We start from the raw sequence: 23,148 nt of genomic DNA, 5'->3' as shown, positions 1-23,148 counted from the left end.
CAGCCACTTGCTGCTTTTCCTGAAGGCGACTGGTTACAGCAGTGGGGTCTCTCCGTAAGCCAAATAACTGAAAACGAAAAAAAGGAAAGTTTCCGGCGAAGAAGGGTTGATAGCAAAGTAATAGTGAAGCCATTTAGACCTTGAAAAGCTTTTATAACTGATGTTTTTACCACACAGTGGTACCAATGCTGTATTAAACATGGACTGGTTTCGCCTCCTCTTCTTAAGAGCAAGACCCCGCCCGCTCTGTCTCTGGAGGCATATAACTGCTAACATTTAGCTCAAAGTGCAGAAAAAGCGCACTTCAGCATTGATATTTCATTCACGGCGTCGTAGTTGTCTTAGACGTACATCTGAGAAAAGATGCCTGTAAGTAGCCTGTATCTTTGTAGCCAGTATTGTGTTTAGCTGCATATAAAACGGTGTGGATGTTATTTCAGTAATGGACATATTTACAATTAAATGTAGACGCAATGAAGCAGACTTGTCACTGTTTTAAGACGCAGTGTATGTAATGACTTAAAACTACTGGGGCGTTTGGCGTTTAAATAATAATAATAATAAATTATCATCTGTATTCAGTGTACGGGTAGTTACAGACTCATGAAATATAAAAACTTTTCTGATAGGACTTCGCTTTGATGTTTTCTCCATTACTTAGATGTTTGCATTGTACATCACCTGTGAGTCGCTTTGGATAAAACTCTTAAAAAAAAAGACTAAATGTAAAGCAAGTGTATAGCAGGAGTGATGCCCGGGCTTGTCTCGACATGTCTGCTCTAGCTTCAATTCATTCACCAGACAGCAGGGGGCGTCAGACTACAACAAACCTTCAATGAAAAAGTGAATTAAAAAAAAAACATAAAATCAAATTAATGATTTGCTCTGATTCACTGCAGCTGGCTAAAGATCTGATGCACCCCAGCTTGATTGCAGAGAGGAGAAGACATAAGAAGAAGAGGTTGGTGCAGAGTCCAAACTCCTATTTCATGGATGTGAAATGCATAGGTGAGGAATCTGGAATCTGGAATGTCCCACTGTAATTTGAAAAAACACTGTTTCAAAGCAGCATTCCTATTTAAACATTCCCCAGGCTGCTACAGGATCACCACCATCTTCAGCCACGCCCAGTCAGTGGTACCTTGTGGAGGCTGCTCTTTGATCCTCTGCCGGCCACGAGGGGGAAAATGCAAACTAACTGCTGGTGAGAAAAACAACACAAAGTGGAAGTTTAAACATGACTAAGGTTTTCCCAGCTTCTTCTAAGTGAATTTATACATCACTAAATAAGACAGTGTGTCAACATTGTTTAAGTTTCTAGTGTCTGCACGGACACAAACCTTTGTTTTTCTTTTGTCTATCTAGGCTGCGCCTTTAGACGGAAATACCCCTGAGCAGAGATGTCGGCTACCATGATAGGCATCCAAATGCACCATGGATAAATGAGTCTGATCCTAACACTTCATGATTTTAATTGTGGTGGTTTCATCACCAAAATTATATCCTTGGGACAGAAATGTTCTGTACTTCTTTGTTAATAATGTGGAGTAAAATTAAATTCCTCCAGTGGGGGGTAATGGGACAGAGCAGGAAGAAGAGCTACAGTCTGTGATTATAGAGACCAGAAATCATATGCATGCAGGCATTCCTCTAAACTCTAATCGCACTGTATGTAATGAGCACTTGGTGTAGGCCAGTTTCAGCAGCTTGTATTAAATCAGTTAAATTTATAATCACTGAAATGCAAAAAAAGGGAAATGAGTCAAGATTTCTGTAAAACATTTATTAGTTTGACATAGAGTTGGGGTGGTGGTGAATTAAGTATTTTTAAATGGTGTCCATCAAATTTGAGGCGTTTTTATGGACCTGGCATGAGACGAAACCATGACTGTCACAAACAAAAATAAAACATTTTGAGAGTTTATTGTCTGTTCTTTGGTCTTGAGAGTTCCCCTGGCAAAAAAAGAAGCAGTGTAGATGAAACAAACAAAAACAAAAAATCTAAGCTTCTCACATACCTAACATTATTCTACTATATACAAGAAGTATTCATGGTTGATAAAACTTGACTGAGTTTCCAGTGGTTTGGGGTTTAGCTAGCTCATGTAATAGTGTAACTCTAGTAAATACTGGCTACATTATGGCATGTTGCTGGCAGTGATGCAGAATGTATCAATGGTCAGGTCACACTTAAGGAAAGGCAGTACAGATAAAATATGCACATTATGTGTTAGTGCACATATACAGCTTTTAGATACTGCAAAGATTCCTCCATTCAAAAGGGAGTAGAAGGAAAAATGCAACATAGTAAATATTCTATGCTTTCATCCAACAGATAGTGACTGAGCAGCATGTGTCTCGACTTGTTTATTTATGAAAGAAACTTTTCCATAAGGTCACCTGTCCATTAGACCACCATGCTGTTTACACACAATCAGTTAAGAAAGGACAGATTGTTAACGTGTAGCCCCTTAAAGTGGTACAGCACAGTCAGAAAAACTAAACTGAACTGTAGACCAACTTCATATGACCACTGGGTGGCACATCAAAGCCATGCTAATGTAGATGGCGCAGAATTCAATTTCATCTGTTAAAATAGTAGAAGACCTATTGTATGTGCACACAAAATTCAAAACTCAGCTAGTATAAGTAGATGAGCAGCCAAATCTGAGGTGTATTATTTGCCAGTTCTTTGTAAATAAGTGGTCAAAAATCTTTTCTGGACAGAATAAAGAATTCTAAATGACTTCCCATCTTTAAAAAAAGAGTTGTGCCTTAGAAAAAAAAAACATTAAGGGAAAAGCATTAAATTAATCCCCTTTTTTACACGGGGTATGAAGACTTTACAGCTCAAAATGTGGAATGGAGTCGAACATTTAATGGAATGTTACATGACGTTCTCATCCTCTCCAGTTTCCTCTCTCTGTATTTATAAGTTGTTCAGTTCCAGCAGGGTCTGGTCCAGGACTTGGTGCATGCCCAGGTTCTCCTCTTTGGCATGTGATAATTTTTCTGGAAAGAGGAAGAAAAGTGATATGGTGAACTCCTATACATCAGCAAATAATACTGCTCTCACAGGTGAGGTGTCATGGCAATGTATTCTCCTCTGTAGGATCATCACTTTAAAAGGCTGCACACCACATGGTTTTTACTGGACAGATGTTTTGCATAACTACTTTGGTTAACTTGTGATACATGCAAAATTTCACACTACACCATAGTGACTTTCATGCTTCAAAATGCTGACTGTTATTCTTTGCTAGAAGTCTGTTAGTAGATAACAGTATATGGGCTTCTTAGAGCACTGGGTTTAGCACTGTTGACAAATTTGTTGCATTAATTGCTCGACTGTGTTAATACTGTTGATATCAACACATAGTTTATAGACATAAAGTATATAATAATTTCGAAATCCATTCAAATTAAAAAGTTTTGAAGGGTTAGGAGAAATTAGAAACTATTAATTCAAACCAAACTACAGTAAACCTCACAGAAAATCTCACCTTGTCTCATATAAACCTGCTGAAAATTAGATGTAAACTATACAGTTAAGATCAACTATACAAGAACCTTGCTGCAAAAATCCCAGATTGTAATACAATATGTAGCTGAGTTTATGTATAAAAGGTTTTACAGAGCATGTACAAAGCATGTGAAAATAATTCAAAACACAGACAATAGCTGCAAAGTAGCAAAGATAAAGATTTTAATTCATTATAATTTGCATAGTAAGATGAGTAGAAGCCACATATGATCCACAGAGAGCAGATAAAGAGTTGGAGAATTCAGAGCTAGACAGCAAAAAGGAGTGTGATGCAGAGTGTAACAGCAATATCAGATTTGCTACAGAGATGTCATATCATTGAGGGCATGGTCCAGCTCCTCACTAATGGCCTTGTACTTCAGCTTCTGAGCATACAATTCATCTGAAGGTCAGAGGTCAACAGGAGGTACAGGCAGGTGTCAAGGACAGCAGCGAAACAAAAGAGCCAAAAAGCAGAATGAGATAGAGGTGAAGAGCAGAGGGAAGAAGAAGACAAAAAATAGGTCAGCCTTTTTAAAGATGCAGAACAGCTAGGAAAAGAGTTATGTACATCTAATCAATCTCACAGCTCTTTTGCTAGACAAGGTTTGAGCTTTTATGTCTGCGATGTCCCATACAGTTGAATGCTAATGCTTAATAACTCTAGAAATTAAGCTGCCTGTTGTTAAACAACAAAATAATGTTGACCTAAAAACACCAGAGCGCGCTGCTTCCTCTTTGCAACATGACGGACATGTTGGAGTAGCTGAAGAAACGAGGATCTTTTATTAGCTTAATTTATATAAGGATGTTTCCATACCTCTGGCAGGGAAAAAATTGCTTTCCACGCTAAATATTTCCAGTGTTGCTGATATATGATACTCTTTTTGAGATCTATGTCAAAATGAACTACATAATTGTGTATGTATCCACTTTGGTTTTAATTATGATTGGTTATGATAATGTTTAAAGTTAGCTTATGACCTAGCTACTTTTGGTTTATCAACAAACATACAGTGTTTCTTTGTTTACTGACAGACTTACTTGAATGTGACCATGGACCATGACTGGAATATAAAATGTGTTGTGTTGTATTGTGTCAAACAGACTTATGCAAATCCACAATATTTTATCAAATGAGAGTGGTACTGGTCTCATACCTTCCAGATCATCAATTGATTTTTCCAGTTTAGCCACTGTCCTCTCTGCAAACTCTGCACGGGTTTCAGCCTGACAGGATTACAAACACAGTATGTCAGAGGTTTTAGCCAAAAAGTGACATGAACCATTGAGGTTAAAATGTCGATTTTTCTCGCTCTTCATATTGTATTTACTTAAACAGTGTACACTGATGTCATCAGAGTATTGTTAAAGTAAAATCTTCTCTTCTGCTGTGGGATCTCACCTCCTTCAGTTTGTCAGTCAGGACTTTGATCTCCTCCTCATACTTGTCTTCTTTTTCTGAGTACTGAAACAAAATAATACTTGTTATTCTGTGGCAGAAATTCAAATCGGTGCTCACATGTCCTCTCATCTACCAAATCTTCGCAACAGGAGCACACATCAGTCATCAACCGAGGATTACAAACGTTCCATTAACTATGGCACCACTCCCTTTAAAGAGTGATATGTAAAAAGGAAGGTGGCATGAGAGAGGTGAGGTAGTAGCCTAACAAGTTATGCTGTGATGCCAACCATGACAGGCCTGACTGAACAAAGCAAAGGCATGCACTGCTAAAAGAGACAGTCATGCTAAGCCTGGTGTGCTGTCATGCTGCCTGTCTGTGCCTGGGGAGGTATGTAGCAAACAGGAAGAATGTACTGCAGGTCTCTACTGGTTGCTGGTTCACCTTTACTGGAAGACCTGATGTGGCCATGAACCTGCAATGTATTATCACTCTGCATGGCCAATTTCTCATGTACTATGCAAACATATATTTTACCAGCAACATATTAAGGGAGTTTGGGTCTTGCACTCTATTTACATTCTGGTATTCATCGAAAAAACCTAGGGGGAAAAGAAATGGTTGTATTTTAGGTAGGGTCTGATGATACACAATTATAATAGAGGTAGTCTCAAACAATACTTAAGTGATGTGGTACCTCTCCCTACGCACTCAAATGACTGCTCACTGAGCCATGAGAACAGCCCAAATTATAGGATGCAAGCAAGTCAAGGTGATGATGTATGTGTTGAGTACCAGACATGGTGATCAGTATATACAGTTTTATTTTGGGAACGTGTTGGTGAAACAGAACACAGCTTGATAATAACATAAAACAATAACGTTTTACTACTGATGCATTTTGACAGGACAAATCATTGTTCATTCAGAGACCACAACTGTTGAGAATAAGTAGCACCCTTATACATAGGTCAGATGTTTATCGTTATTTGACTGACGCTTTTTTAAATCACTTACCTGGCATCAGAAGGAATCTATTACCAATAACTATTACAAATAAATGTGTATTTAGTCTTGGCGACCAGTTAGCCACAGGGCACTCTTACCTTCTCAGACTGGGCTTCTAGAGACTTGAGGTTGTTGGTTACATTTTTCAGCTCTTCCTCCAGGTCACTGGCTTTACTGTGAAGGGAAACACAGTCGTATGCTTGATGTAAGAGTAACATTTGCAGGTATTTTTGTGCTTGTACCTGTGTGTTCACTGGTTTTACCATTCTGCGAGTTCAGCCCTCTCCTCAGCTCTTTCCAGCTCTCCCTCCAGGATCACCAGCTTACGAGCCACCTGTGATGAAAAATTATAACAATTTTAGGATGATATTAAAGATTACACACTAAATGCAAATAACTAAAAAGGATCTTGCTTTGAACTATCTCCTGCTGACAAAGTCTCACCTCCTCATATTTACGGTCGGCCTCCTCTGCGATGTGTTTGGCCTCCTTGAGCTGCATCTCCTGAATCTCCATCTTCTCCTCATCCTTCATTGCACGGTTCTCGATTACCTTCATCCCTCTTGATCAACCAGGACCCAGAGACCAATGATTCCAAATGTTCATAACACAAAATTGCAGATTATTTATTAAGTCAGATGTTGCAATAAATAAGTTAAAACAGGTGGTCTCGCAAATAGCAATAAACTTCCTATCCACCATACATGCAGTCATACCAAAGTGTCTGGGAGAATATCAAGGTGGATGCGGGTTCAGTGTGATTTATACTGACCTCTCACTCTCATCTGCAGCCTTCTCAGCCTCCTCCAGTTTCTGCAGTGCTGTGGCGAGCCTCTCCTGGGCTCGGTCCAACTCCTCCTCCACCAGTTGGATCCTCCGGTTCAAGGCTGCAACATCTCCCTCTGCCTGAGTTGGAAAAACAGGGGACAAAAGAGAAATTAATTAATTAATTAATTCTACTTTAAATCATCCGAGCTGGTATTCCCATCCCCCTCTTCCACACCATAAAACAAAAACAGAAGGAAAATGCAAAAGGAGGGCAGTGGGGGAGCGATGTTCACAGCTATCCACCAAAATAAGAAAATAAAAAAAGACAAAAAAAGAACAGAAATGAGGGTCAGATAAATGGAAAAGACGAACAACAACCTGTATGTTTGTTTTGTTTGCACAGCACAATCACGATGTAAAATCAATGCTGTGGTAATACTCAATTAAAGTTCACCAAAAGAGGATGAATATATGCTTGTAGTAACGAGGTAGGTGGTATATGGTTTGGTATATAGTTTTATGGGGTAATCAGGTGTGTTGGCCTTTCTGTACAGTCTCCACTACCTGGATCATTCCTTAAGTCAGGAGTTTAGAAATTAGACCTGTGTTCTGATACACATTTAATGATCAAGTCATTAATCTCAAAATGTCCTGATCAAAGTGTCTTGAACCACTCTTTGATGAAAGAATTTGTGAAGTGATTATATTTTAGAAATACTATTAAAATGATCTCCCCTCTATATCACAAGGGTTTTTAAAATGAAGACTTGAATCCAAACATTTTCTCATATTTAAGTTAGAGGGAAAATCTAAAGTTAGGGTTTTCTAGAGTTTCTCCAGCTTAACCACTGGAAAGAGAAACAGCTTTTTCCTTGAGAGCTGCCACCAGTGGATACAAGCAGCCAGGCTGGGGTAGACACAGCTATACAAATGCTTGTGCATTGTCTCTATAGGACTCTTATTCTGAAGTTTCCTCTGATTAAAGTCCTGCAATAAAATACCATGATCTAAATAGAGCCATGATGCTATGACTACACTGAGATATTTTGCCTTATCACACAGTCATAAAACTCATGCCAATTCTCCGTCTAACTTAACCCTGAATCCACACGAAGATGTCTGAACTAAAATATGTTCAATTCGATCTGTGCCATGGGAAACAAAGAATCTGCTCTTCTTCTGCTCCCCAGGGTCGCTCATGTTTCACCAATCAATAGCCGATCTAGCTTATAAAAAATAAGTCAAAAAGAGACAAGTGGAGATCCCTGGATGGTCATCGATGGTAGCAGAGCCTATCTGTAATAAACAGTTTCTGACAAAACACCAATACTAACTGCTGACAATGTCATCCTTCTTAATATCTGAAGGCCACAGGACTTTACACTTTTTAGAAAAAACTTCCAGTGAATGTGAAGCAAAACTGGGGCAAACAGGCAGAAAAAGAAAGCAAACAGACAATGATACAGACATTTCCTCTCCAGTGGCGAGTGAGTTTATTCAACAACCACCTCCTAGGGAGCCACATTCAAACTGAATACCAGCCCAACTCATTACAACACAAACAGGCTTTCCACTGTTCGAAATTTAGCAAACAGACACAGCTCAAACAGCACTGCATTAGTGCACTTCTGAACTGTTACAATGCTGAACTATTCATTCAGAACACACATACGTTTACTCCCTTCCACTAAAATGAAGCAGCTGGGGATTTCTTAGACAAACAGACATTATTTTGTGCACAGTTGCAGCAGTTTGTAGGTCAGTGACTCATTAGCCAGCCTTTCAGTCCCGAAGTCAGCTTGCCAGTCAGATTAACAGTCAAAGTGTCTGCCACTCAGTTTACAAGTTGGTGAGTCATGCCGCTACACATTCAGAGAGATAAAGTCACTCAGGTACAACTGCACAATAAAGATCTTATAGAGATCTCAGTTGAAAAGGGTTATTCAGTTGGACTGTGCTGAGAATAAATAGACCTCAATCCAGTTCACTCTTCCATTCTGTCAGAGACTCGATATTTCAGGAAATGAAAGTATGGTTTTCTGCTTTCTGGCAGCTGCACTGGCCTTGCTTATAATTTGTTGAGATTTTATCCATTTCGTCCCCATGTCATCTTAAACTGCTGACTAGCCGCTCATTCTTTCCACCTCTCTTTTTTTCTCTGTCTCCCTCGTTTCTTTTTCGTCCTCCCCCAGGTCCTGCCCTACTGCATGTAGAGCTGCCAGGGGAGGCTGCTGATACTAGACAGGAAATGTCTGTCGACAAGCTAACGATGACGTGTCTTAAAACAGCGAGCATTTTAATTTTTTTTTTTCATTCATTCCATGCTATGTGTTTAGGCTGAAACTTAAAACAACAAGGAATGAATGAAAAGTCTCTAAATCAGTTAGAAACATGTTGAAATCTCATCAGTGATGTCCTTTGACGTAGATCTGCATCTGTCTACACTCCCATCTGACAGATGAGAAATTAAACTTGAGCCTGAAATAATACATATTGTTACTTACACACTCCTAAATGAAACAATGTCCTGAGAAAAATGAATTACAGTAACACATTAGGTGATACAGTGCAGTTCCAGAAGGACCCAAGCACACACACACACACACACACACACACACACACACACACACTGCAAAGTTTCAAAGAAACTCAAATTCTGTCAATCTCTGCCTTCTCACACACCTAATTACCAGGCAGTGGCCAGGTAGTTTCTTGTAACAAAGTCTAAGTTAAGATGATAATCGGAATCAAATGTGTGCAACCTGGCGTGTTATTTGGCATCAGTTTTTCACGCTCACCAGGGGAATCCCCCCTAATAGACAGAGACAGCCTTGTATTGGGTAAAAAAACATGGGTGCGTAAAGTGCATTCTGTCGTGCCTCTAATCCACTGAGCCATGAACAAAGGAGAGAAGAGCTTTTCCTGTAAATTCTGAAAGCAATTATTAAAGCTGGTTCAGCTACAGGAGTAGCAACACATGTAAAGCATTACCATAACTTCAATTTTAAGGTCACAAAAATGTAACAATAAACCTTTACTTAAATAGACATTTCTATCAATTTATAAATAAGGATCTTGAAAAAGGTGACAGGAAGTCAGCTGCCCAACACCCTTTCATTTCCTGCCTTTGATTGTCCTTACTTACAGAGGCAGTATTCTCTCTCTGTCTCTCTCATGCCCCTTCACTTAGCACCCACTTTGCATTCTCTGGCTGCCAGGGACGTACACAGCCTTATATGGTAAAACAAACTATGGAGAATGTTTGTGGTGGAGTATCAGAGGAAGATTGTGGGCAGCGAGTATACACACACAGACCTATATGTATTTATTTAAAAGATAATGCACAGCAAGTAGCTGCTCTGTTATCAACCTAGTTTAATATGTAACACTGGAGCTTTTTAAGAGGCGAATGGTATTTCTGTAACTGCATCTAAGACTGTTAAGGGAACTGTTTTAGAACGATTTAAAGCTACGGCAGGCAGCCACTTTGCTTAGCTTAGAACAAAGATTGGAAAATGGAGGAAGTTGCTAACCTGGCTCTGTCCAAGACTTAAAACCATTCACCTACTAGTACCTCTGAAGTTCACTAATTGGCAGGGATCCAACATTTTTATATTTTGGCATTACATAATTATTCTAATTTAAATCTTTGGTTGCATGGCTATTCTCTGCAGTCGAAATTGACTGTCCTTTTGGCTTATCTCGGGAGTTCAGGGTCACCACAGCGGATCATTGTCCGCATGTTGACAGTTTTTACGCCCCCTTTTACACAGGATGCCCTTCCTGACGCAACCTTCCCCAATTTCTATCGGGCAAAGCCTGACAGCAGGGCTGTTAGGGTTTTCAGCGTCTTGCCCAGAGACAATTTGATATATACCTGGGACTGGGGATTGAACCACTGACCCTGTGGTCCGTGGACAACTGTCTTACCAACTGAGCTGCCCCTTAATAAGTTTTACAGTATGTTTAATTGCCATATTCTATTTCTACTTTTACCACTTTGTTAGAGCTATTTTGCACCAGCCTTTACTCTGTAAACAGTTTGGAGCCTGACTTGAAGATACAGCACAGTTCTACTAGTACTGACTTTAGAAATACCTGAGTGTCTTACATGTGTTTGAGGCAGGATCAAGGACGACTGAAAGAGGAATCTAATTGCTAGCTGATTCCAGGGCAGTGGGCTAATGAGCTGCACAGTGCTGTTGGGGTTCAGTGGAAGTTATTCCTGACACTGCTGGGTTGCCTCTCTCAATGTGAATGTGTGTTTGTGAGAGAAAAGTGTGTAATCTAAAGATCAGGCATGCAAAGACAGCTGCATACAGTACAAGCCAGCCTGTCATGAAGTATGATATGTAAAGGAGGGTCATTAAATTTCAAGACAAGCATCACAATGAGCTCTTTCTCTACAAAATGTAATTTGTGTAATTCTTCTACAGCATGCTTTCTGGCTTTCACCCAGACCTTGAGCTGGTTTGAGGCTTTAATTCAATAACACTGAACACAAGCTTCAGACAGATCCTCCTTATGTAGGAATGATGACATTTTTGGTAAACTGCAAAGGTGCTGTTGGGTGGTCTCAGGACAAATATGGGACAGGTGCTTCAACTGCCCACAGGTCAAGTAAACACTCTTGCAATAAAACTTTTTATAGGTTTTTTCTCTCCTAATGAATGCCATTCCTCCTTTGGAGTAGCATCGACCATTACCAGCATGCAATTAGATGCAGTGAATCTGCTTTGACTAAAACCTTGAATGCATCCATAAACAAATAAAAATACTACTCAATGTTATTTATAGATTTATAGATTATTTATAGATAGAAATACTACTATATACTACTAATACTATAAAATACATAAAATACTTTATTTTGTCACGCTGCAAATGCTGCTTAATGACATTTAATAAACATGGCAACACTAGCACTATCTGTATAAATATATTCTACTCCTCACTTGAGCTATAACCCACAACTTTGGCCTGCACAATCAGCTAAGCCACTAACATGGGAGTATTCCCCAAAATTCCAGCGACTGCCAAAAGTATCAACATGTGGCAGTTATATTTGGAAAGTTGAGCTACACCCGGGAGACATTCCAAAGAAAACATTAAAACCAGGAAGTATTTCTTTCTGCAGATCCAGCGAAGGGTGCTACAGGCCAAGCAGAAAACCCTCAAGATCACTGACCCCACAAACCAGCACATAGACCATACCTTTAATTGAGAGAGGACGATCAGCATTATGTCTAAATCAAGTCCTGCAATTTTTTTTTAATATGAGATGTAAGTTGTGTAAAAGAGCAGCTGTCAATTGCAAGAACAAGTGCATTTCAGATGTCTTTTTGCATCCAAAGACATTGTACACCACAACTCCTAAATCCATTGCACACAATTACATAATCTTCCTGTTGATCAGGGCTTAAGCTCAGGGACAGGAAGTGTAGGGAGTAGTAGGAAGTACTGGAGCAGAATCTGCAGATGACATCCTGGGAGGGGCAGTGTGTGTGTATGTCTGTGTGGGAGGTAGGGGACTTCTTCCCAAAGCTAGTGACACTGTAGAGGTTCCCACTTCTGTATTTAATCTGGTTTTATGCATCATGTACCACAAACTATTCTCCATATTTTATGTCAAAACGTGGATTATCACCATGGTAACCATTATGTTTTCTGATGACACCATGACTGAACATAACATAGTAAAACAAGTTTAAACTGTTCTGTGCTGTTTCTTCCTCTTTTCTTTGAGTGCATTGTATTCTTTTCTTATATAATAAAGTTTTCATTTATTAGCAAAATAGTCAAATTATCAAATGTATGTATTAGACGCAAAAGTGGTGTCTCTAATATTGTTCCATATTATAAAAAGCTCTGCAGGTCCCAAAGCTTTTAGAATTGTGAATGAAATTAAATTTAAATGAAATTAAAATGATCATCACCACTGTGAAAACTAAACATCTCACTGAGAAGAATTGCTGTAAATAAAACAGGCCAAATGAGGTTTTCAACACTCTTTCATGTCTTCTCTGACAGAGCTTTATAGAATTATTGAGCAGTTGAGTAACGTCTCACGAGGCGTCAAAACCACATTAAAAATAACTGAGGCAATTATGTTTAATTTGAGGCCAAGCTTTGTTCTTTTGCCTCCATATTTTCATACAAAGATTCATTACCGTAGGACACTGAGCAAAATTCCTGTTTTGATCTCCTGCGCTTCGAAGAATATTTTGTTGGGAATAACTTCAGGTTGACCTAATTATTCACATATGGGACCACACCACTTGTGCAACCTAAATGCACAAGGAGCGACATGTGTGACAGCTGAAACTGTTTTTGCACATTAATGTCGACTGGGATGACATGTTCCAAAACGCGAAGATAAAATAATTTATTAACCCCCCTCATTTAGCACAAAAAATGACTTTAATAACACTGTAGTTATAAAAGTAATGTAGTATTAATTATATAAGGGCTAAGTAACTCTGTGATTACAACGCATCCATAACCTGCTGCTTTGATGGTATTTTACTACATTAGGTAAATATGTTCGTATTATAACATTTGTTATAAACAGTTGTTTGCTTTTGTATTAATGAAAAAAACTATTTGTCAAATTTTACAATATTTTTTGTAAGCTGTGTCATAATTCTTAATAATCTGCTCACTGGCCTTTGAGCAAAAAGACACTATAACCTCAAAAAACACAGGAAATTAACAGCAGGTGTGTCCCACCATCCTACTATATATACTATGACCTATATGTTTTTGACTTAGGGTATTATAAAATCTACTGAGTGTATCCATCATGCAAACACTTTACAATACTTAATGTTAAATCATAGTACTTTATGTCTCAGTAATTTGAAAAAAACAAACAAACCATTAAGTCAAACATACCTGTAATTCTTATAAAATTTTATTTTAATGTCACTCACAAGAGTATACTTGTTCATATCAGAATGATTACCTACAAAGGGGGCAAACGCCCAGTAGTCAAATTAAAAAGGTGCCTTGTTACCTAATAGGCGGTCTGTAACTAAGGAGTAACCAACAGCAGGCCTACTCCTTTCATCGTCTCAGCTGCCATATCTTTACAGCCACACCTTCTCCTCCCACTCTCCTTGACTCTTTCTACTTGTCTTGTCATTAACCAGCGCTATGTGAAGGACATGGCACTCTATGTCATGCAAAACAAGTCAAGACTGTTACTAACTGTGCTGCTGAGCACTTTTTTCTACAGTCTCTACCTTTACTGTGTGAAGCTGTAAAACTCTGATTTGGGCACAGTCAAGAGACTGGCAGGTGACAGAGCTGAGCGAATACTCAGAACAAAAGTATGAGTCACCAGCTTAAGAAACCACACAGCTGTGGAATCTCAAAAATCACTTGTGTTAATCACAGCCCAGTTTAGTAACTGCTGCTGATATAGTGTACTGATATGATAAAGTATAATAGGAGGGCTACTAACAATTATTCACTACTCATTAAGGCCAAGACCATTATCAGATTTAATTTTTTGGTCAGAGCAACTGTCTAAAATCCCAGCGACGATAAGCTTGCAATCAAAGGAGAATGAGAAAACTGAAACTGTTAAAATGTTGCTATTTCTGGTATTAAAAGAATCTTCAACAATTACCTGATAATCAATATTTCTGTTAGCTGACCAGTTAATACAGTTGCAGCTAAAAATTGCACAATATTTAGCAAATTCAGTTGACTTCCTAATAACAGGGCAGGCACACATTTAGCATTTAGTGCCTTTCCTCTCCAATCATCTGTGGAGGCACTGTGGTTGGGCCTCCAACCAGCCAGCTGCTGCTGGCCAACATCGGCACTGCTGAAGTGCCACTGAGCAAGGACAGCTAGAGCATTATCAATAGAATATGAATGCTGGCAGCTCTAAAAGCTAATAAGAAGTTACAATTGTAGTAGTAGTCAAGTGTCGTATTAAGATGATTTGTATTCATAAGAAGCAAAATTGGTGAGTCAAATGTTGTCTACGTGGTCCATATTATTCACTGGAGTTTTACAGTGGCCTGCTCAGGCAGACAGAACCGCGCATGCGCAAAGACCTGCAGGAATCCAAACTTTTTTTCTTTAGAGACCAACGCCTTGCATTGTGGCACAACCGCGCACGCCAATGAATCAATGACATGAACTACTAAGACTTTCCAGCGCCTATATGAAAACAATATGAAGAAGTTAACTTAATTAAATCTCACTTAGAGGTGAAAGCTGAGGGGGGCTGTCAAAGAGCAGGGTTGTAACACAGAGGAAGACATAATTTAAAAAAAAAGAGAGAGGATTTGATTGTCTCACTTTCTCTCGGAGCTCCCGTTCACTGTCCAGCTCTCTCTGTAGGACCTGAGCCCGGTCCTCTGCCTCGTCGGCCTGCTGCTGCAAACACTGAATCTTCCTCTTCACAGCATCCAGAGAGTTCAAACCTGCCATTGTTGACTGTTTTCTTACTTAATTCAAAACTACACTTAGTGGAAGAACACTGTTAAAACTTGTATTAGGTTGTGCAAAAACATAGACTGTTGGTCCTGCTTAGTTGATCTGTTCAGAATAATATCAGAGGAAGAAAAATGACTTTGGTCGTTGAGTGTAAAGGAAAAAAACGTCGATGTCCGTCCAGGGCCAAAGTCTTTGGAATGTGAAAGGATCGTTCAAGTGCAACAAAAGTTATACAACCAGGAAGTGAGCGCGTCCAGGTGCTCTTCAAAGGTCTCTGCTGTCTGTAAAAATGCAAAGTTCATGAGCAGTACAGAAAGTTGTCCTCGGGAATGTTGTGGCACTTTTGGTCCGGACACTTCGAGCTTGAGGAGGACGATAAGAAATGCAGCGCGGTGAGGGAAGCGCAGAGCGCCAGACTGTGCGGGGCAGCGGGAGGAGGAGGAGAAATGATCGGGGGGGATGAGATCAGTGAGGGCGGGGCGTGCGTGCGTGTAGGCGTGCGTGTACAGGCTGAGCCCTGTGATGAGACGTGATGTGATCACTGCTTCTGGAGTTTCAAGAGAAAGGGAAATACAGGGTGAATTACTTTCACTTATTGTAAAGGCGCAGTGCCCATAGTTAAGATGTCGCACACTTACAGTCTCAGCTGGAAAGTTACCACTTTACGATATAACGTTATGATATAATGATATGACGATATAAGGTTTCAAGTGAAATGTTCCCCATTATTTCATTGATTTAATTATTTATACAACTTCCAAACCTGTGGCTTTTCTTAGGCACATCAGTAATGCAATCAATACACATGTGCTGTTAAATTGTTCCTGTGCTGATCTACAATCACCAGGTTTGACAAGGACACTTCCACATTTAACCGGGACAGAGGATCAAACCATTGACCCTGTGTTCCGTGGACGACTGGCTTACCAACTGAGCTACAGCCACTCACAATGTAAACTTGTCATGTGGCCATACACTGATATAGAAAATATATAAGTTACCATCCATAGAAATCAAAATGCTTATCTTTATTTGAGCAAACACTCATCATCCATAATAGAGATGACATAGATGATGTCCATTGTGTTGGTGTCAATGCTCCAACTTCTATGTTTTCTACCAGCCTTATTTACCTTCACCATTTCCTATTCACACGATCATCCTGAGAGCAAACATGCTGCATGGATGAGCAGGTATAAACTAGCAGTCCCGTGTGAAGAAAAAAACTCCCACAACTGATTTCATTCGTTGATTGAGTCTCTCTGTATGATTTTCCCCTTTGTACCGGAAAAGCTGGAAGCATTGATTTCATTAGACACAGGAGTGTGGGCCTTTCTGTTTGCCTTAGCTGCATTCCTCACATACCAGAACCCCCCCTGGCTGCTCTCTGCTTTCTCTGTGAATCCAGCCACCACAGTTCAGCTTTCCCCGATAACTGTTGCTAAGACCTAATGGTGCCACCTTCATCATTTACATCATGTGTGGTAATATTGTGATTACTTGTGCTGACAGTGAAATGTGACAACCTACTGTTGACTGTTGTTAGTGATAGCTTTTTGCTTGTTGGGGTTTTTGCTTCACTTTTCTGCTTTCCCAGCCCCTCTTCAGGTTTCCAATCTGGCTGTGCTCTCTGTGTGAATTCAGATGTGTAATGACTTGACTGCTGCCACTAATAAATGACATGTGGAGGGGACTTTGTGGAAGCTGGAGTAGGGCAGCTTTACTGTCTGGAACCGCTGGTGTCGCGAGGGAAGTATGTATATACCTATTTTTAACAAACCTTCAATTCCTTGAGCTCTCCTTCCACACACTACAGGATACTCAAGAGCAGAGGCTACACCTACATAGTCTCAAACCTCAACTTCAACTACCACTTTTTCCAGGGGCCCACTTGGCCAACTTTGCATGTGAGGCTTTGTGATGTTCTCAGGGTTTGTTTAATCACTGCATGAGGATGATCCAGAGTGTCTTAGCCTCTGACTCTGTGTCTGTATGGCAGACACTTCCCTTCTCTTTGTGTATAGTACAGCATTGCATTTCCCTGGGATATCCTCCACAACAGTTAAACAATGCCACATCTTGAGAGGTTTTTTTGAAGCCCCTCTCTCCACACATGGTTTGCTTAGTAATCTTTTTGGAATGACTAACTGGATTCTTAGCTGTGGTTAAAGTGGCATGTCACTGATAAACTGGCATGAACAGTATTCTATAACTATTCTTGGTCATAACTGATTACCACATAAGAACTTTGTTTATCCCTGAGTACCCCTCTCTTTCTCTCTCTCTCTCTCTCTCTCTCTCTCTCTCTCTCACACACACACACACAAACACACACATACACACAAGTTATAACACACCCTGTGTGCACGTGCCAAAACGTAGAAGAAACCACCAGTGTCACACATGCAGAGCTGTGGTTTATGGTATCGGCAAAAATCTAAAGTATGATCTTATTTTCCCAGATTGCTGATGATTAGCTATAGTAGAACTGATTTATCTAATGTTCCGCTACATTTACTGAAATTAATTATACATAAATATTCTCACAACACTGAAAACTACTTAAGTTTCAGAAAGAGTTTAGTGAGTTAATTGCTGAAACAATTATTCAGATACTGTAAAAAAGTACATAAGTACAAAAAACCAGTGGGTTCTTAAAAATAGTAAGTTAAAAGTAAGAGTCCTGTTTTAGAGTTTCGCTTAAAGTGGAACACCACAGATTTTGCCCTTCAAAGTCTGCTGCAAAAAGGTGAAAATAGTCATCTATGGCGCCAGAGGGAAGTCTGATAAATGGCATCTGATAAAAAGCAGTCAGACCTGCATGGCTTACTTCTCATCCCTGCTTAAGGCTAGCTGCCTGAGGCTACATTACCAAATATCATCATAACACCCAAATATCTGTGAGTGGACAAGTTGCATTTTGAATAATGGCAGTCTCATCAGGTCTTGACCAGAAATAATAACGCAAAGGAAAAAAACACGATCTCTGTTTTTGGTGCATTTAACGAAAAAGTTGATGTTGATAACCATGTTGTAGATAAAAAGACAAACCCTTCACAATTTCATTATGCAATCATTGTCAGTGTGGAAAGTGTGGAGTCTGTTGGAATGATCACACTTTATGTTTACATAAATATACATGGTTTCTGGTCCCTTATAGCTGATCTATATAGGTGGGGGTGTGTGTGTGTGTTCGTGTTTGTGTGTGTGCGTGTTATAGTTTAACCGTAGGCAGTATCAGGAGTGGCTGCACAGGAATGTAACAGTCTCTGAAGTGCTCTAGACCTTTCACAGTGGATCAAAGTAAATCCAGCTGCTTAGAAATTGTCCAGCTGTTGAGTAATGGGCCCTAGTTTTGGTAGTGTCATGGTAACATGTCAACTGCAAGTAATTAAGGACAAGAGCAGAAGCTATGCAAGCTGGAAGTCTTGTCAACATTCATAATCTTGCAGTATCATTATTATATGACACTTCCACTTTGCATTTACAGTCCAGTGAAGGGAAACTCAGTTGCCCCATCACCCTTTCTTTTTGTGTTTGTGTGTGTGTGTGTGTGTGTGTGTGTGTGTGTGTGTGTGTGTGTGTGTGTGTGTGTGTGTGTGTGTGTGTGTGTGTGTGTGCGCGTGTGTGTGCACAGTATGAGTCACTCACATCTGCTGCTTTCTTTTCAGACAGTTCCAGTTTTTCCTGAGCATCTTTCAGGCCCTCAGAGAATTTGTCCAGTTCATCCTCCGTCTGCTTCAGCTTCTTCTGGAGGTCAACAAGCTCCTCCTCCAGCTACAACAGTAAACATCATTAGTCCGGTTCACAACACAGACTTTACTTAGTGCCTGTTTAAACTTAGTTTTAGTCTTTTTTCTCAGGTCTCTGCCAGTTTGCTATGAATGTTTCTGTGTTACTACCAGACGGAGTGGAATTATTGTTGTTGCTACTGTTATTGTTATTTTGCTCTGTTCTTTTGTAAGACATCTATGTTAGGTTAATTGGTTATCTTCTGTTATTCTGTTCTGGTTCGAGATATGTTTTGTTCAAGCTATTCTACAACCCAAATTCCTAAAAAGTTGTGAAGACATGAAAACATAAATAAAAACAGAATGCAGTCATTTGCAAATCTCATCAACCCATATTTTATTTACAGTAGAACATAACATATCTGATGTTGATACTGAGAAATATTACTATTTCATAGAAAATATTAGCTCATTTTGAATTTGATGGCAGTGACACATCTCAAAAGACTGCCACAAATAAAAAAACAAATGGAGAACCATTTGACAATTAGGTTAATTGGCAACAGGTCAGTGACATGGCTGGTTATAAAAGGAACATGTGATGTGAAGATGGGCAGAGGTTCACCAATCTGTGACAAACTGCGTCTCAAAATAGTCGAACAATTTCGGCCTTTCTCCATCATGTTCATATATGGCTTCTTCTATTCATGGAGGTTAAAGCTGTATCATGCAAAGAAGAAGCCATATGTGAACATGATGCAATCTGCCATCTTCTTTGGGCCTTTAAAATGGTCTGAGACAAAATGGAAAACTGTTCTGTGGTCAGATGAATGAAAAAAAAATAATAATAATTTTGTTTTTTTTTTGGAAACCATGGATGCCACGTCCTGTGGACTGAAGAAGAAAGGGACCTTCCAGCTTGATATCAACTGACCTGCCTACAGCCCAGATCCTTCACAAATAGAAAACATTGGCACATCATAAAATGAAAAATCCAGCAACAAAGGCCCAGAACTGTTGCATCAGACAAGAATGGGACAACATTCCTCTTCTAAACTCCAGCAACTGGTTTCCTCACTTCCCAGACATTTACAGACAGTTGTTAAAAGAAGGGGGATGCTACACAATGCAACATCAAATTCAAAATGAGCTAATGTTTTCCATGAAATGGTAAAATTTCTCAGTTTCAACATCTGAGATGTTGTTTATGTTCTGTTGTGAATAAAATATGGCTTGATAAGATTTGCAAGTCATTGCATTCTGCTTTTATTTACGTCTTAGACATCTTTCCAGCTTTTCATTTGAGTTTGGGTATGACTCTATCCTGTGTTGTTTTGCTATTTTACTCTGTTCTGCACTGTTCTGTTCTGTTCTTAGCCTGTGTGTATGCATTATTTTTTGTTATTGCACTGAAATAATTGTTAAAAGACAAGGTGTCTAAATTCAAGCAGCCGACAACACAAAAGTAGCCGATTTGGGAGTGTAATTGTATTTATGATGTTTGGGGACATTCAAATATTAATGGCATACTATCAGTCTCTCATGACATGAGCCATGGTATGCCAGAGTCTAATTCTTCCTCTCTTCATCACACACACACACACACAAACACACACACACACACACAAACACACTCACAGGGTTAAGTGTTCCCCCTAATCAGTGTTCCCTTCTCAGTCCATGAAGTACTTGTGATAATCCTGCTGAATTCCATGCCGTGTTTCTCTCCTTGTGTCTAAAAATACAGCTGTTATCAGTGAGAACATAGAGTCGCCTGGGAACATGGGCCTAATGTCTGTGTTATATCTACCATTTGCGTGTCCACATATATCCATGTTCAATACGTGTGTTGTCTCCTGTGTGTTGGATACACCTGTCAGATAAGCTTCATGACAGACTCCTCTCAAACAGATGCTCCATTAACTCTGTGAAAACTGCTCCCTGAGGACGGATGTAATCACCTCCTACTCTCCAAAGACCCTGATTCTGGGTGGTCTCATCACCTGAAACTGAGGGTTTGTGTTGATTTATCATTGAGATTTCCTATAAAAAGCTTTAAAATGGACCTATTGTTCCCAATTTCAGCTCCTGTTCATCTTTTCAGTATTTGCTGTTGCAGTGCTTTTTATGACTCAGGGGGCATCAGATGGATTGTTCCCATAAAAAGCCGTATTCTATCTATTGTATCAATACTAAAAAAGTTTTAATGTTTTCTAATGCTTAAATTTGTTATTCAGATGATGATGATATTTGATGGTTAATTATAGCTGTAAATAAAGTAACGGAGTAAATATTTAACACAAACCTTGTGCTGTAGTCTAAACAGCTGATTCAAAGAGTGTTGCCTGGCCTTTTATGGAGCCCTCGGTGTGTTTCACATACAAACTCACAGATAAATTTACCATTCAGATTCACACAGGAAAGCACAAGGGTAAATTAGCTAAAAGAAATGCAGCACAAATAAATGGGAAATGTGTTTACAGATGATTTCTTTGAAGGTATTTCTGGTATGCCATCAATGTTGTGAATATAAGTCTTAAAGAAAACGCTTGAGTATGCCTTGGGTCTACTTTTTTTCAACAGTGCCACATAAAAAAAAAACATTTTGTCCTTTGTTTAAATCTCATCAGTTAAGTAATGAAGAAAGTTTTTTTTTCACTTTTTCATTGCTGATCAAAATCCACTTTACTAAATTCAGTCTGATTTTGGAGATGTCCTGACATGATCTATCTTCACCATCACTACTAACTGATCAATTTCCTCTTTTACTCTTGTACATTCCCACCTGCTTGCATTTGTCCTCTGCTGCCTTCTTGTCCGTCTCCGCTTGCTCTGCCCTATCAATGGCGTTCTCCTTGTCCAGTTTCAGCATCTGCATCTTCTTCTTGATGGCCTCCATGGTGGCAGTTATGTTGAATTTTTCTTTTTGAGATGAAAAAATGCAGCTTCAAAAGCACAAGTGGTGTGTCTCGTTGTGTTGAGATACAGGGGGTTCAGTCCTATAGGTGCAGACCTGGAGAGAGCTAGAGTCCAACAAAGCTGCAGAGAAAATAGAAAAAGAGAGAGAGAAATAGAAGGAGAGAGACAGAGGGAAGAAGACGTGCTATGGACAGAGATGGAGAGTTGAGCATTATATGGGTAGTTTCTTAAACTGCAACAGAACCTGCCTCCAGTCTCCAATCTCTCCCTCCTCTTCCTTCTCCTCCTCCCAGGTTCTCACCCTCCCTCCCTCTACCCATCATTTCTCTCCATCCTCTCCCTCCTCTGTCCATTCTTCCTTTCATCCCTCCACTCACCACTCTGTGTTCACTCCATCCTGACTCCCTATCACTCTTTCAAACACACACTCCACCCTTTCAAACTACCCATCCAAGGTCTCTTTCTAAGGAATGGTGTGGCTGCTCCACTCTGCTCACTCACTCAGCAACTGTGGCTGATCTCCTTATTTGGATTGCTCTGTTTTCACAGAGAGCCAGATAGAGAAGTGCAGGTCCTGTTTCCACATTTAACCTCACATCAGCCGATAAGAGTCTCACTGGCACACAACAGCATTTTGGAGGATGAGAGAACAAGTAAAATGTGAAGCAAGGGAGTGTTTAGAAGATACAGAAACATGGAGGAAAGGGTGCCCATGTTGTAAGCACGCTGTCAAAATATTAGCATTAAAGTTGATGCCGTTGCCATTCCCAAGACCAATGTTATGTCAAGAAGACCATAATAAGCCTACTGCAACGTGGTAAATAAATAGAGGTCATGGCATGGTTGAAAAGAATAACAAAAACTAGCTCGTATGTAAAACAGATGCACACAAGAGATAATTGGGGATTAAAATAAATGAGTCATATGAATTTAGGGATTATTTTTAATCACCTAGTGGTGATACCCTGTAAGCTGTTGTGATGCTACAACTTTCACATCGTGTATGGCCTCTATCATCTCTATCATATCACCATTACTAAGCTGTTATGCTTATATAGCCATGATGTAACTCAGACAGGTCTTGTTATGTTGCTTCCAGTGCAAGTATAAGGCTCAGGAGTCAAAAAAAAAGTGTGAGATACATTGTGAGAGGTAATGAAATACCTAAAAACTTAAGCTCTGTGCATTTGGTATTTGAGAGTGATGATTGAAGGATGAATCAGTGTGTGAACAATAAGGACCTGTGTCCACAACTCATACAGAGAACTCATAAAGGAAAAAAGACCCGGAGGAGAGAAGATGCAAGTAGTGTATGCACTCATTAACTAATACAAGCAAG

General features: G+C 39.6%; 2 protein-coding genes across 5 annotated transcripts; one reads left to right on the top strand and one right to left on the bottom strand.

Moving 5' to 3' along the window:
* Window positions 1-33: 33 nt before the first annotated feature.
* LOC137131164 (small ribosomal subunit protein eS27-like) lies at window positions 34-1,922 on the top strand. The gene is made up of 4 exons (XM_067512047.1): window positions 34-369; window positions 900-1,008; window positions 1,094-1,204; window positions 1,366-1,922. Exons 1-4 carry the CDS (start codon window positions 364-366, stop codon window positions 1,392-1,394), a joined length of 255 nt encoding a protein of 84 aa, XP_067368148.1. The 5' UTR covers window positions 34-363; the 3' UTR covers window positions 1,395-1,922.
* tpm4a (tropomyosin 4a) lies at window positions 1,769-22,028 on the bottom strand. 4 transcript variants are annotated; one of them, XM_067512043.1, is made up of 9 exons: window positions 21,676-22,028; window positions 18,811-18,936; window positions 6,710-6,843; window positions 6,382-6,499; window positions 6,201-6,271; window positions 6,036-6,111; window positions 4,929-4,991; window positions 4,684-4,753; window positions 1,769-3,012 (listed from the first exon to the last, which is right to left on the bottom strand). In XM_067512043.1, exons 1-9 carry the CDS (start codon window positions 21,787-21,789, stop codon window positions 2,930-2,932), a joined length of 855 nt encoding a protein of 284 aa, XP_067368144.1. In that variant the 5' UTR covers window positions 21,790-22,028; the 3' UTR covers window positions 1,769-2,929. The 4 variants fall into 4 exon arrangements, with proteins under 4 accessions (XP_067368144.1, XP_067368146.1, XP_067368143.1 ...); XM_067512042.1 differs by lacking the exon at window positions 1,769-3,012 and adding an exon at window positions 3,683-3,926 and having other exon boundaries at window positions 21,676-22,027; XM_067512045.1 differs by lacking the exons at window positions 18,811-18,936; window positions 21,676-22,028 and adding an exon at window positions 15,022-15,568.
* Window positions 22,029-23,148: the final 1,120 nt, after the last annotated feature.

The sequence above is a fragment of the Channa argus genome, chromosome 8 (genome assembly GCF_033026475.1).
Source record: "Channa argus isolate prfri chromosome 8, Channa argus male v1.0, whole genome shotgun sequence".
In the NCBI taxonomy this organism is placed as follows: domain Eukaryota; kingdom Metazoa; phylum Chordata; class Actinopteri; order Anabantiformes; family Channidae; genus Channa; species Channa argus.
This window is presented reverse-complemented; position numbering and strand designations above follow the sequence as displayed.

Coding starts and splice junctions, on each gene's coding strand:
- LOC137131164 (XM_067512047.1), top strand. Junction 1,009..1,093: donor CATGGATGTGAAATGCATAG/GTGAGGAATCTG, acceptor AACATTCCCCAG/GCTGCTACAGGATCACCACC. Junction 1,205..1,365: donor AAAATGCAAACTAACTGCTG/GTGAGAAAAACA, acceptor TTGTCTATCTAG/GCTGCGCCTTTAGACGGAAA.
- tpm4a (XM_067512043.1), bottom strand. CDS start 21,789: ATGGAGGCCATCAAGAAGAAGATGCAGATGCTGAAACTGGACAAGGAG. Junction 6,844..18,810: donor CTGAAAAGAAAGCAGCAGAT/GTGAGTGACTCA, acceptor TTTCCAACTCAG/GCAGAGGGAGATGTTGCAGC. Junction 6,272..6,381: donor CCGACCGTAAATATGAGGAG/GTGAGACTTTGT, acceptor TTTTCATCACAG/GTGGCTCGTAAGCTGGTGAT.